The 12,815-nt window shown below is 40.0% G+C and overlaps 2 protein-coding genes across 4 annotated transcripts in view; one reads left to right on the forward strand and one right to left on the reverse strand.

Moving 5' to 3' along the window:
- Nucleotides 1–9,463, forward strand: part of akna (AT-hook transcription factor) — a 20,419-nt gene extending 10,956 nt beyond the window's left edge. For both annotated transcript variants that reach the window (XM_035668632.1, XM_035668633.1), the window contains exons 6-23: nt 309–465; nt 623–723; nt 832–891; nt 976–1,094; nt 1,215–1,380; nt 1,843–2,006; nt 2,158–2,322; nt 2,614–2,857; nt 3,739–3,845; nt 4,014–4,276; nt 4,476–4,626; nt 5,180–5,332; nt 5,453–5,589; nt 5,919–6,044; nt 6,449–6,565; nt 6,721–6,810; nt 7,089–7,230; nt 8,035–9,463. In XM_035668632.1, the coding sequence (XP_035524525.1) occupies nt 309–465; nt 623–723; nt 832–891; nt 976–1,094; nt 1,215–1,380; nt 1,843–2,006; nt 2,158–2,322; nt 2,614–2,857; nt 3,739–3,845; nt 4,014–4,276; nt 4,476–4,626; nt 5,180–5,332; nt 5,453–5,589; nt 5,919–6,044; nt 6,449–6,565; nt 6,721–6,810; nt 7,089–7,230; nt 8,035–8,287 (2,715 nt within the window). In that variant the 3' untranslated portion in view covers nt 8,288–9,463. The remainder of the gene's footprint in view (nt 1–308; nt 466–622; nt 724–831; nt 892–975; nt 1,095–1,214; nt 1,381–1,842; nt 2,007–2,157; nt 2,323–2,613; nt 2,858–3,738; nt 3,846–4,013; nt 4,277–4,475; nt 4,627–5,179; nt 5,333–5,452; nt 5,590–5,918; nt 6,045–6,448; nt 6,566–6,720; nt 6,811–7,088; nt 7,231–8,034) is intronic.
- A 76-nt stretch (nt 9,464–9,539) lies between these two features.
- The window catches only part of stxbp1a (syntaxin binding protein 1a), a 32,316-nt gene continuing 29,040 nt past the window's right edge, over nt 9,540–12,815 (reverse strand). The window contains exon 19 of one of the 2 annotated variants that reach the window (XM_035668511.1): nt 9,540–11,448. In XM_035668511.1, the coding sequence (XP_035524404.1) occupies nt 11,366–11,448 (83 nt within the window). In that variant the 3' untranslated portion in view covers nt 9,540–11,365. The remainder of the gene's footprint in view (nt 11,449–12,815) is intronic. The other variant, XM_035668510.1, reaches the window with a different exon arrangement.

A 12,815-nucleotide genomic window follows, 5' to 3' on the forward strand; every position in this document is an offset into this window, starting at 1 on the left:
CTATCTATCTATCTATCTAATCCAGCTGAATCTGATCATCTCTAAGTGGTTTGATTTTTTTCTACAGAAATGTTCAGAGTGAAAAAACTTGGAGCTCTATGTAATAAAAATTAAACATGCTATATGAAGTATTCTCATCCACCAGTAACAAATGTACTTGGTCTTCAATAAGGTAAATTAACCAGTGATCCAAACATCACCATTCCTGTAGAAAGGAAAAAGCTGTGCCAATATATTACCAGACTTAGTAAGCAGGTGAGCCAATGATAAAATAGATCATGATATGTTCATTTTCATTTCTCCACCAGGTGAACCTGTACTCTGACCCTCCGAAGCCTGGCCACTTGGTGCAGTCAGGACTGAACCAGGAGGCCTCAAGGATCATGATGCTGGATTTTCCTCAGGCTCAGAGAGGAGAGATCAACTCAAACGCTCTTCATTCTAACGGACACAGCAATCATCAGAGTACATTCATCCTATTCAATATTTACTTTTTCCTGTCAAGTTCATCATTTTAATAGATCATACATCATATAAATCAGTGATCAGATTTCCGAGTCACTTTGCTTTCACAATTAAATATTGTCATTTCAACAACTCTGCTTGTCTGTCAAATGAACAGGAAATTCATCTGCCAGTCCTTCCACAAGAAGCCCAGACCCTCTGGTGGGACAGCAGTCAGCCAAGATTCTCTACAGTCAGGCTGACAGGTTCCTCCAGCAGGTAAAGGACCTACTCAAACTATCAACAAGGATGGAAATCCATACATTTGCTGCATGATGTAACTTAGGAAAGTAATCACAGATAAAGGTTTTGGTGTTCTTCATTCAGTTGCAGACTTTTGAGGATCTGAGGAAGTGCAAGAAGCTCAACCCTTTTGAACAGGTGAAGGTAAGAACAACAACTCATGGTTTAAGACTGTAATCATTTATTTCTACTAATTATCCAAACTAATGAACCAACACTCTTCTTCAGGGTCTGCCACAGCTTGCTGAGGGGCTTGACTCTTTAGAAAGGGGCTACCTTTTAGCGAGGGATGAGCACAAGCTCCTTCAGCAACGAGGGGTACAAATCAGCAACTTTGACCCTGAACGGTGAGAGTGATGTCCAAGATGAATACGCCATAGATTACATTCTATATTCTGTACTCAATGTGCACTCAGTTGTTCCTGCTGTTTTCATTATATTTGCCTGTATGTTTGTGTATGTATCAGGGAGCTGGAGGGGCTGATCTTTCAGTGTGGGTTGCATATGGACGAGCTGAAGGAGCAGGTAGAACAGATGCAACAGGAGCAGCCCACCTGTGAGGGTCCTCCCTCTACACCTCCTCACTCTACCCCTTCATTTGTCCCTCCTTGGAGGGGAGAAACTCACCCACAGGTACCAATATCAAACAGCTCTCTAGTAGCAATGCACTGTCCTTGAACTGTACAGAAAATCTGTTTGACTTTTAATTTGTGGTGAAAACAAAACTATACTACAGTACTGTGTTGTTTGGAAAAAACATTGTCTTAAAAATTGTTTTGGATATTTTTTTACTATTATCTGATATTTTATTAACTAAGACATTTAATGAATGAATGAATGATTTAATGAAAACTACATAATAAAAATGCTGGTGCTGATTTAAGATGATATAGAGTAGAGGGTCAGTCATCATCTGGTTTTATTTGCTGCTTCATCCGTAAAGATTAGTTCACTGAAAGATAATAGTGTTATGCTAAAAAAAAAAAAAAAAAAATCTTTTGCATAGTGACTCCAAAATCAGTCCTAGTCTCAAAGAAAATGAAATGACCGGACGTATCAGATTTAATATAATGATCTTACTTCATCTCCTTCCAGAGCCCACCTGTACCTTTGCTGCTTGATGCAGTAGAGGCAGCGGCGGTGGAGGTGAGCTCAGCCAGTGAAGAAAGTGAAGAAGAAACTCTGAATTCTCTCTACCTCCAACCTCCGAATGGCAAAAACAGACGTGTTAAACAAGACTTTGCCAAACTAATGGATGAGTGAGTGGTGATGTTTATATTTTAAATTATCAGTATTTTGCCGTGGAAGGACTTTTATTAATGTTAGGAGATATTCTTTCTTGACAGGAACTCAGCCTGCAGTCTGGACTTTGATTATTTCACCCTGATTGTTTTTCCTCCTTCTGTTTAGTTACCAAAGCTTCAAGGAGCTTCCCAAACATTTAGACCATAGCCAGAAGGACGGAGCTCTCATTTCTGCTGCCGTGAGAACTGACAAGCATCCTGGGGACGAGAACAAAGGGAGACCGAGTCAAGGAACTGGAAACCTGGAAGTCCAGAAGAGTCGTTCACAGACGTTAGTCTTAAGAGAAACAGATGAGCTGTAGTTTAATCAGCAGCACACTGATGTTTGTTCTTGGTCTTTGCAGCTCTGTGTGTCTAAAAATATTTACTTTCGTGTCTAAATATATATTTTTTTAAATCTTGAATAGTAAAATAATACTGCTACCCCAGACACATTTTTGATAAAATAAGAATTTAGACATAAATAAATACCAACAAACACGTACATACAAAGGTATTTTTGAACGGAAGCTCATTTTAGTAACTCAGCTGAATTAAATTATGTATACTTTTCTGTTGACAGGAAATCAGACTGTCAGGACTCTCCTCCTGTTCGCACCAGCAAAGAGCAGACCAGCAGGTCCAGTCGTCCATCACGTAGGGCCTCCAGCCAGTCCACAACGCTCCCTGTTCATCCTCCCAGCAGCAAAAGGAGGTTAGAGCTGGGAAAGTCCCACAGCAGCAGTCTGAGCAGTCTGGGAGAGATCACTGCGTTGGATAGGAGGAACTCCAAACTCCAACCTGCACACAGCAGAGTACTTTCTCAGGTCAGTTTATATTGAAAAATAACTGTCTGTTATTGATTCTACATTGATTTCATTCATAAATGTGGCAGTGTTAGCATAGCTTCAGCTTCAAGTTTGATCCTGCTGAGTCTAGGCCACAGGAAGTTGAGCCTCAAAACTACAGCTTCGTAAATCATGCTTTAAAAATGCTGGTAGTTTTTGATGATCGCATTCAGATATATTGAAACATTTCCTTTCATTTTTCTATCATCAAGATATTGGTACATCTCATTGAAGCTTTGTTCCTGAAATACAGCTACATTTATTGCACATTCAAATTTATCATGACTATCCATACTCACCTATACCTACATGAAACATGTTTGAATCTTAAATTCTGTGATGTGAGCTAAGAGACTTTTGACTTGGAAGGAAAATTAAATGATTAGTTTAACCTGTATAAGTTTGTAAAGAAATCAACACTCAAGCTGCAAAATACTCTTCCTCCCTAATATATGTTTTTAATTAGGAGGGTGGAAAAGTTGTGATATTAGCTTAATTAATAACACCAATCAATGATTTTGTTTGTTTATACAGTTGTTTTAAAAGCAAAAACACTGAGCTGCCACGCACCTTTTTAGCCACTAGACAATCAGCTGACAAGCAGTCATGTACAAGTAATCTCAGGATTTGGTTGCATGATATTGATATATGCTCAGCAGTATCTTTTTGAAAACCAGTGTAACAGCCTCTCTTTTTATTGCTTTATGAAACAACAAAAGGCAGTATATGAATGTTTTTGCATTAAAAGACATGTACAGATTCCACAAAGAAAGCTGTGTTGTATAACAAACAATGCTGCATCTACATTTAGATAATTATAGTTAAATGTCATAATCTTCACTCTGTGCTGTGTTGACCAGGATGGGATCATCTCTCCGGAAACAGACAGCGGGTTTGTCGGTTCAGAGAGCAGCCGTCTGACTCCTGCAGCAGCTCCAAGTCCTCTCCACCAGAGGGCCTCAGAGAGGTGAGGAAGTCCAATACTGCTTTCTATGCCTCCACACAGATTTACTGCACCATAAATTTTACCCCATGCGCTATCCCCCACCTCTGTTACACACACACACACACACACAGACCATTTCTGATCTGTCTTTGTATGTGTTTGTTTGAATATTCTTCCATGGTGCAACAGTGTTTCGGTGCCTCAGGCGGGTAACCATGGGAAGCCTCACACAGGCCCAGTCTCAGCACCATCTCCTACCTCTTTGGCATCACATAGACACACGGCTATAGAACCCAGCAGGGACTCCCGACTCAGCTCCGACCAGCCGAGGAGAACAAGACAGGGGCAGAGGAGACGCACCTTCTCCTGCTCTCCACAGCGCTGGGTCGGTCAGACAGAACGAAGCAGGGCGGACAGTGGGACCAGTGAGTTTGGGCTGGAGAGTGACAGCAGTGAGTCTCCAAGTTCTGTTCATCAACGGAGATTGTTGTAATTTTAAACACTTACTCGTAGTTTAGAAACAAAATGTGTTTTTTTAAATCTATAAAATTAATGTCAGGGCCTGTTACTGTCTCACTGTGTTATTACTCTTATTTTTTAGTTCTTTCTTTTATTGTGTATTTAACCTACTGTCCTCCTCTGTCTCCGCAGCTCACACTGTGTCTGAAGACGGACACAATGACCAGTACACAGAATCATCCAATTCCCTCCACAGCTCCAGCCCAAGCTCCTCCCCCACTGCCCGGCGTCACCATGGCGATTCTCTCAGAGCACTGAGCTCCAGTCAGGTGGCCAATCGCAAGTGAGTGTGTGTAGCAGCAGCTGCAGTGCTGATAGTCGTGCAAACAAGGCCAGGTTTATGTCTCCCTGCAGAGACTCCTGGATGGAAATATAAATATTCACTTGAATGATGAAAATGATATTTTTAGATATTTCCTGAAATTGACTTGATAACTCTTCTTTTTACCATGCAACATCAAGCCAAACATCTCATGAACCACTCGTAATGTTTCTGTCATCATATTCTTTTATGTATTTTATTTCAGAATCGGCTGCTATTGAATGTGGTTGCATAATAGGAGGTATTGTGTCCTGCATGGTGTGGTGTCGCATGACTCTTTTCAAAGAGTGTGTGTATGTACGTTTGAACTGTCACCTGCATAGAAGTCACCTGGAAATTTGGTCAATTGAATTTTCACAGTGCAGCACTTCAGTGGTCACATTTACTGCTGACTTTACTGCTGTTTGACCTTGGATACGTGTGGTGGTGAAATAATGGAACATGATATGCAAATGTGACCCCCAACTGGATTGTTTCATGTCATTTTAAACTTTCTTTTGTGTGTGTTTTTTAGTGAAGCAATCCAGACGCTGCAGGCTGAGGTCAACAGACTGAGGGAGAGACTAGAAAGCTGTCTGAGAAATAAAAAAGCTCCGAGTTCTGTGAGAGCAGCTCCATCAACTCAGGAGAACTACACTCACCACATCACCTCTACACCTCGCGTCAGGTGGTGTAACCACACAGTCTCCCCTTCCTTCAGGAACACTGCTGTCTGCAGCGTGAGGCTACAGCACAGAGCTCACTACCACAAAGGTTTTATCTTAGTTTGGTTTCTCCCGTTGCTTAGGTCTGGGGAGCGATGCAGTGATGTCAACAGGGAAAGAAGAGACAGACCGACCGTTGATGAAGTTGAGGAGTCTACTCTGAGACGAACAACCCGGAAGAGACCACCTTCTGCACACAGACGACCACAACCTGATATCTGTAAGTTGATCTCAATTTTCAGTTGACCCTTAACTCAAGAGCTTTGCTTCAAAGATTTTGTATAATCCAAATTTTGCTACAACCATATGTGCAAATTATTTTCTTTAATGAAGGACAAGGTGAATAAACAAGTGACAGTTTATTACATGAGCCCTAAATGGTAATAGATTACATTTGTACATGTCTTAGGTTTAGTCTAAATAATGGCACATAAGCCCCCAACTAAATGGTGTGTGTACAATGATGAAGATAAGCAAGCCCATTCATTCTTAGAAATCATGTAATTTGAACAATACATCATTTAATGCATGTAATGTTTTTCTTTTCAGTGAGAACATCAGAGCCCTCTACACCCCAGACTCAGCCTCTGGTATCCAGATGTACTCAAACATCCACTACAGCCCCAGACAGCCGCAGTTCACGCACAAAAACTGTCCGCAGCAGAACAAACCCCAGTAAGAACATCTATCCAGAACAGAAATACATGAGACTGAGCACTAAATTGAGACCACACTAATAGCAAGCAGTTATCTAACAAAACATATAGCAGAATTAATTTTATTTCATCGTAATGCTGTGTTTTCCCTTTTGTAATGGCTTGCAAGGACATGCTAGTTAAAACATTCCTTTTATAGCTTATTTCAGTCTCTCCTGTCCTCACCAGTTTCCAAATACTTTCCTAAAATGTGTGAGAGAAGATTATATTTCCATAGATACTCACACAGAAATGTGACTACTTGTGAATTCATAGCTCCATGTTCTTATCTCAGCACAGACTTTTAATTAAAGGTGTTGATTAATGTATTTTCGATGAAAATCTGCCAAAACAGACTGATGAGTGTGTTTGTGTGTGTGGCAGGGCAACATCCTGGTGTGTCTGTACAAGTGTGTGAGACAGCAGATGAACCTGACAGCAGAAGTCGTCAAGCTCCTCTCTGTCCTCAATGTTTGTCACGTCGCCGAGGGCGACCTGAAGGTAGGGGGGGGTTTTGTGTTCAGGCAAAGAGCCTGAAATCCTTTTGTTCCTAATTCATTTGAAACCAGCATTGCAGTTTTGTCCTCATTAATTATCCTGCTTTGTTTTTGTTCCTTAAATCCTGCCTCTGTTTGTTTTCTTGCTGTCTGGGCCAGGTGGTGGCAACATAGAGCCCTCCCATTCCTCACTTTGCCGTCACTGTCCTCTCTGTGGATGCCCTGAACCGTTGAGAAGCACTGAACCAGGTTAGAGACCGTGTGATCAAAGCTGTTTTGAATGCTTACTGCTACAGTAGAGTGATGTGAACAGTTCTATCTTCATACTTCAGGCCTTTGCTCAGTGTTTGGTTGAAGATATAATCCATGACTTGATGTTGACATGAATTTGTTGTTTAGAATCAGCAGCACAAGATCCTGTAGAGTTACTGTGCTCAGCACATGAATCAGTTCAGTCTGCAGTAAATGAAATGAGTTTAATTATCTGAAGTGTTAATGGAGCTCCTGACCTGCTCTGTGATTCAAAGACTGTCGCAGAGTCTCAGACTCCCCCCCACACACAAGCTGCCAACCAGAGTCCCCTGATGGAGTGATGAGGAGCAGATACTTTGCAGCTGCAGCTCCACCTACACTGCTGCAATACATGCCAGTGTGTCCACCACCACTCCTGTGAGTAATCTGCCCTCTCGCCACGCACTCACACACCAGACCTATGATGATGGACCATTACGTTGAGTTCCTCCACAGGTCTCTCTCCAATTTTGATGACATTTCTCACATTGGCTCACTTATTAAGTGATGATTTGTCCTGCCTCCATACTATATAGTAGTTTTATACAGTATGTACTACACACTAATTGTCAAAGTAAAAAATTATTTCTTGTATACTAGCTGTAAAATAAATATACTAACAGGAAATGTCAGACATCAAACAATTCTTTGCAAAAACATGCAATATGTTAAACAAAAAGCGTAACGCCTTTGGCAAAAAGACACCTCCATTTGAGAAATTTAGTGTCTGCAGAAGCTGAGACACTGCTACAATACATACTACACTATACATTGTGGAAAAATGTCAAAATGAAAGCTGTCAGTGTACATACTACTGCTGTGGATGGACATAACTGTCCAGCAATGCATCAATACACCAAGGAAATAGAGAGGAGCTCCTCACAGCTGCAAAACACTAAGGTTGGTCAAACATAGATGCTTCTCAGATAACAAATAAGGATCATGTCTTTGGAAACATATTTTTCTTTCTCTTTGTGAAGTTTAATTGGCAGTGGCACTCCAAATTCACAGTTTGAGAACCATTGGTGTCATTCATCTTGAGAGAAAAATTCATTTGAATGTTGTACATAAAAATACAAAAACTACTATACAAATAACATTTATTACATGCTGTTTTCATTGTAAGTTTAACCTGAACTGCCATACTCAATATTTATGTCATCAACCTTACCTTCTCTACAGGTTGTACTCATCGCCCCTCTACGTGTCTCCTAGCAACAGGACTGGCACATCCTCGAGGGTCAGAGGTCGCGAGGAGGCGAGGGGAAGGTCAAGACGCTCCCTCTCCGCTGACAAGCAGCACTCCGTGGACAGCTCTCTGAACAGAGCCATACGAGCAGCTCGCCACATGAAAAACACTTCTGGACACATGGCTCGCTCTCTGGCTGCTGGACTGCACTACCAGGAGCTGCTGACTCAGTCCTGCAGCTACTAGTCTGACCTCCCTCCGCAGGCAGCAACATTTACTTCACACCAGCATCCCTACAGCTGTAGACATCACCTACAGCCGGAAGGAGTACGTGAATAAAGAATCTAAACTCCATCTATTCTTTCTAACGTTTCTTTGAAGCTAAATGTCATTTTTTAATTTCTGGCAAAATTTAAGTCTCAGGTGGCCAAACATGAATTTGTTTCTTTAGCAGGCATAATATAATTTCAAAAGATGTGCTGGCATACATTGAAATGACATACTTTCTAAATTGATGTAGTACTGTAGATCAGTTTGCTATAAATGTGATCATATTGATTTTCAAACCGATGAAGTAAATAAATTAGTTTCTTCTTCTTCATTGGAGCTGTCTTTAAGTGACAGTTGTAATCAGTTAATACTCAGTTATTTTGAGCTATTTATTGATCATGTGATTGTGTTTGTTGATCGTGTGTGGTTTTAAAAAAAAATATTTTCTAGTTTGTATAGGTTTGAAAGTAAGTTCAGGATGACAGTGTTATTTTAGTTGCCGTATAAAAGGTTTATCTTGTTTCTGCAGTTGCATGCTGCACTGTAAATGAAATGCACTCGCTCATTGCACCTGTTGTGATGGAGTCCACTTTGGACGGTCACACAAGAGACCGCCATTAATCTATTTTGTAAATGGTCAACGGCTCATCACACTTTATCTTTAAAATATAATGAAGAGTTGTGTGCGATACATGCTGGATAACCTCAAAATCAGTCTGTTTCTATGTTGTTAAAGTCATTCTGTATGTGAAGACTACACAGTTTAAATGGTGGCGTTTTGGAAGTTTTGTACAGTATTTTATCGTAAGCTTGTAACTATATGAGCCACACAAGTAAGTCTACTGTAACTGACCGGCTTTATGTGGAGCAAACATTCTCAGACCAAAGGTCTTTAAAAGGCCTTTATCTTTATATACAGGTGGGACCGCCAACACAAACAGAGGAATAATGCTATTTTACAGATAAAGTTGTGCATTATATTTAGTTGAAACTAAGAACTGTGGATGTTACAAGTGAATTCTGTTTTTTATTAACTACTCCTTTTTACTTTTGTACCATTGGTTCTCAAACTGTAGGCCTACCTTAATATTTTGCAGGGAATATTTTCAGTGGTCCCAAAGCAGCCAAATAAAAGTGGATATGAACATTTGATGTCACTGTACTTTGTAATTTTTATTAACTACTAAAAAGTGAAGCTAGTAGTTAAAGGAAGAGTTGAGTCTTAATGTTATGGAAGCCAATTTATTAGACAGCCTTAGTACATATTAGGTACACATGGAAGTATTGTTTGTGCTTCAACACTCGCAAACATACAATCCCAATAAGTTAAACAGTTTTAGGACAGACTAATGTATCATTATTATTTTTTCTCTGATAAATAATTTTGATATAAATCAATTGATTTGACGGAGTGAACCCTATACAACAGCAAATTATAATAGAAAAAAATAAACACAAAGTCAAGCGTTTGCATCACAGAAAACGCATTATAGTGCAATATACAACTTGTTTGGCCAGGAAAGAGGGGAGGGAGGGAGGGAGGGAGGAAATAAAAGTGAAAAGGGGGTTTAAGGTTTTTTTTTTAGCAAAGCCATTCACCATTAGAGGGTTTTACATTGCACCAGAGGAGGAAACAGACAAAGAAAATATAGATATTAGTTCTTTTTCCCGGTTGACGACTAACAACTACAGCTAAACATCACAAACACGGCGGCTTCACATTGGCATTGATAAAGGAAAAGTATCACTACTTCACAGTCAGAAATATCACCAGTCAACAGTGAGACGCTAAAACAGCAACATATGGCAGATACACAACACTACTCAGTGCATGGCCCAATTAAACATCATTACTAACCAAAGATAAGACTTATTCTGACAGGATACAATACTGAAATACAACTGGCCCTTTTTAAGATTATTCATTAAATATCAGCAAGCAACGGCCTTTTCGACATTAAAACGTGAAGTTTCTCCGGAGAAAGGAAAAAGGTTGTGGCAAGTCAATACTTTACAGTCTCGGCAGCCGGAGGAGGGATGATTCTGGCTTTTTACAGAGCACTCTCTTTCCAACATCTGCTAAACCAAGCATTTTTAAACCAATACTTAACTGAAAATGTATGTTTTGAGTATCAAATACTCTGGGAAGCGAATGGTTAATTTAAATTCCACATACATAAATAAAAATGTCTGAAATCTTACCTACATTTTTGTATAAATCATCTTATTAAAAGGACTTTTTGTGAGCAATAACCACTTTATGGCCATAGATTTGTACCTCATAAACTGGCACCTGAGAGCGCAGATTCTTCAGGAGTGGTTTGAAAAGTCTCAAAGCGCGCTTTCCCACTTTTTTTGATACTCAAAACAAAGCTTTTCAGCAGAGTATTCAAGCTCGACATCTTGGGGAAACAGCTAAATGCTAACTCTGCAGCTCCCAGAACATCCACACTGGATACAAACACATTAACAGTCCAACACAAGTCCAAGCATGCTACTGAATACGAACATCTCAAATGGACGGGGGGAGGGGTTAGGGGCTCCTCTCTGATGAATATATTAATTATATATATATTGCATGTTGACTGATATGACATATTTTACGACATCAACCTCTCAAACTGTGCATCCCTCCTCCACCCGCTTCCAATAAAACTCACACCAAGGAGGAAACCCAAAGGATCAAACAAGAGAAAATGTCTACCTTTTACACATTCTAGCAGGTTTTATAGCATATAATATTACATTTTGGTACTTTCAGTTTTAAATGGCCTTCTGTTCTGATATTTAAACCTTTTTAAATAAGTTCATTTAGTTGCATCCATTGTAAAACATGAGAATACTTGCAACTGTTTTTATTCTTTGATACATTTTTTTTTTAATCATCTAAGATATCTTTTTTTTCTTCTCAAGCAAGATGCATAAACAATTAATGTAAGATTTGTGGGGGAAGGATACAGAGGTAAGATGGGTGACGGGTAGAGGGTGGGGTGGGGTGGGGTGGAGTGAGGGGCAGGGTTAAGGTAAAGAGGAGAGAGATGTGATTGGAGGATTTTAGCTTGTCACTTCCTCGTCTGGTTTGTTCATGGTCTTGAGCTGCTCCAGCAGGGCGGTGGGGGTGAAGATGTTGGTCGATCCTGGAGACACGCACATGCATAAAACACACACACACAGCGTTAGATCTGCACGTTGAGAAAGAAACGTATGAAAAATGTGTTTTCAGCTCTTGCTATGAATGCCTACTGTGGATGGCGGAAGTGTCACGTAATGATGAAAACAAAGATAGAAACACTAAGCAACCCAAAGTTATAAAATCATAATCTATTAGCCAGCAGGTTCAAATGGATCATGTGAAAGAGCTGTAAAAATTCATTCTAAAAGGTGGGAGGTAAAGTACTTTTACTGTCCTGCACCTTATTAAATGACCAATATTTGTATCAATATTTTCAAATGTCCTTCAGACTTTAATAGATTTTTGTCAGCCTGTAGAGAAATATTGTCTATTTTAAAGTGTTAGCTTGGATTTATTGAAGAGGGATTGTATGAGGTTCCTATCCATAGTCAGTGTGTTACCTGCAGTAGACAGTGGTCAGCACGCCACCAGCAAGGTACAATTACTGGAGTCTGGTGGTTTTGAAGAGAGGAATATACCTGCTTCAGTTCCTCGTCAGTTCAGCTGACGTCAAGGTAAAGTGTTAAGAAATATTCTAAATACACCGTATAAACTGGTGTTGCTGCCCCTGTTCACAGCAGTACATTTCTTAGCTTCTGTCTGTTTCTCCAAACTGGGGGCGTGCCAATCACCGTCTACTGTAGGTAATAGACTAAGTATGGATAAGGACCTCATACAACAAAACTTCAAAAAATCCAAACCAACCCTTTAACTGATCTGAAGGCGGGAAATCCCCAAAACTAGAGGTATGACTTCAAGATTTACTTGACTAGGTGGCAAACCTAATATGTCCACATTTTTCCTTTTATATTATAGCTCCAATTATCTATCCATCTGGTTTTGGATTCAACATATTTGAATCCTGATTTGTCTGTCTAAAGTACTATGTAAACACCTCTGACTAATACTCTTTAAGTCCTTTATTCTACAAACGTACAGCCTGATACAAACTCATGAAGCCGTGGTTAATCACATGCAGCTGAATATAATGGAAGCACACAGATTGGTGATGGCACCTCACAACTGTCATGAATCTGTGAGCTTAAAGCAGCATGTCGGCTAGTAGAAATCCTGCAACACCAAACCTGTCCACAGCAAAGCCAGTCAGGTGTTAGAACAGTGTGCACATGGCCGTGTGGGCCTTTAATCAAAGAGCATGAAAAATACTGCTAGAAAAAGCAAAGAATACAGCAAAAAATGGTAAGAGCAGATTTTCTCTACATTTCATGAAATCCAAACCCAGAGAGTTGGGTCTACCAGCTGCTATAAATATGAATGAAAATGTGAAACTGAGTAACCCTAATAACACAGGGATGAACTGCTGTGACAGCT

This window comes from Morone saxatilis, unplaced genomic scaffold (genome assembly GCF_004916995.1).
Source record: "Morone saxatilis isolate NCDOM2014 unplaced genomic scaffold, NCSU_SB_2.0 Contig21, whole genome shotgun sequence".
Lineage (NCBI taxonomy): Eukaryota > Metazoa > Chordata > Actinopteri > Moronidae > Morone > Morone saxatilis.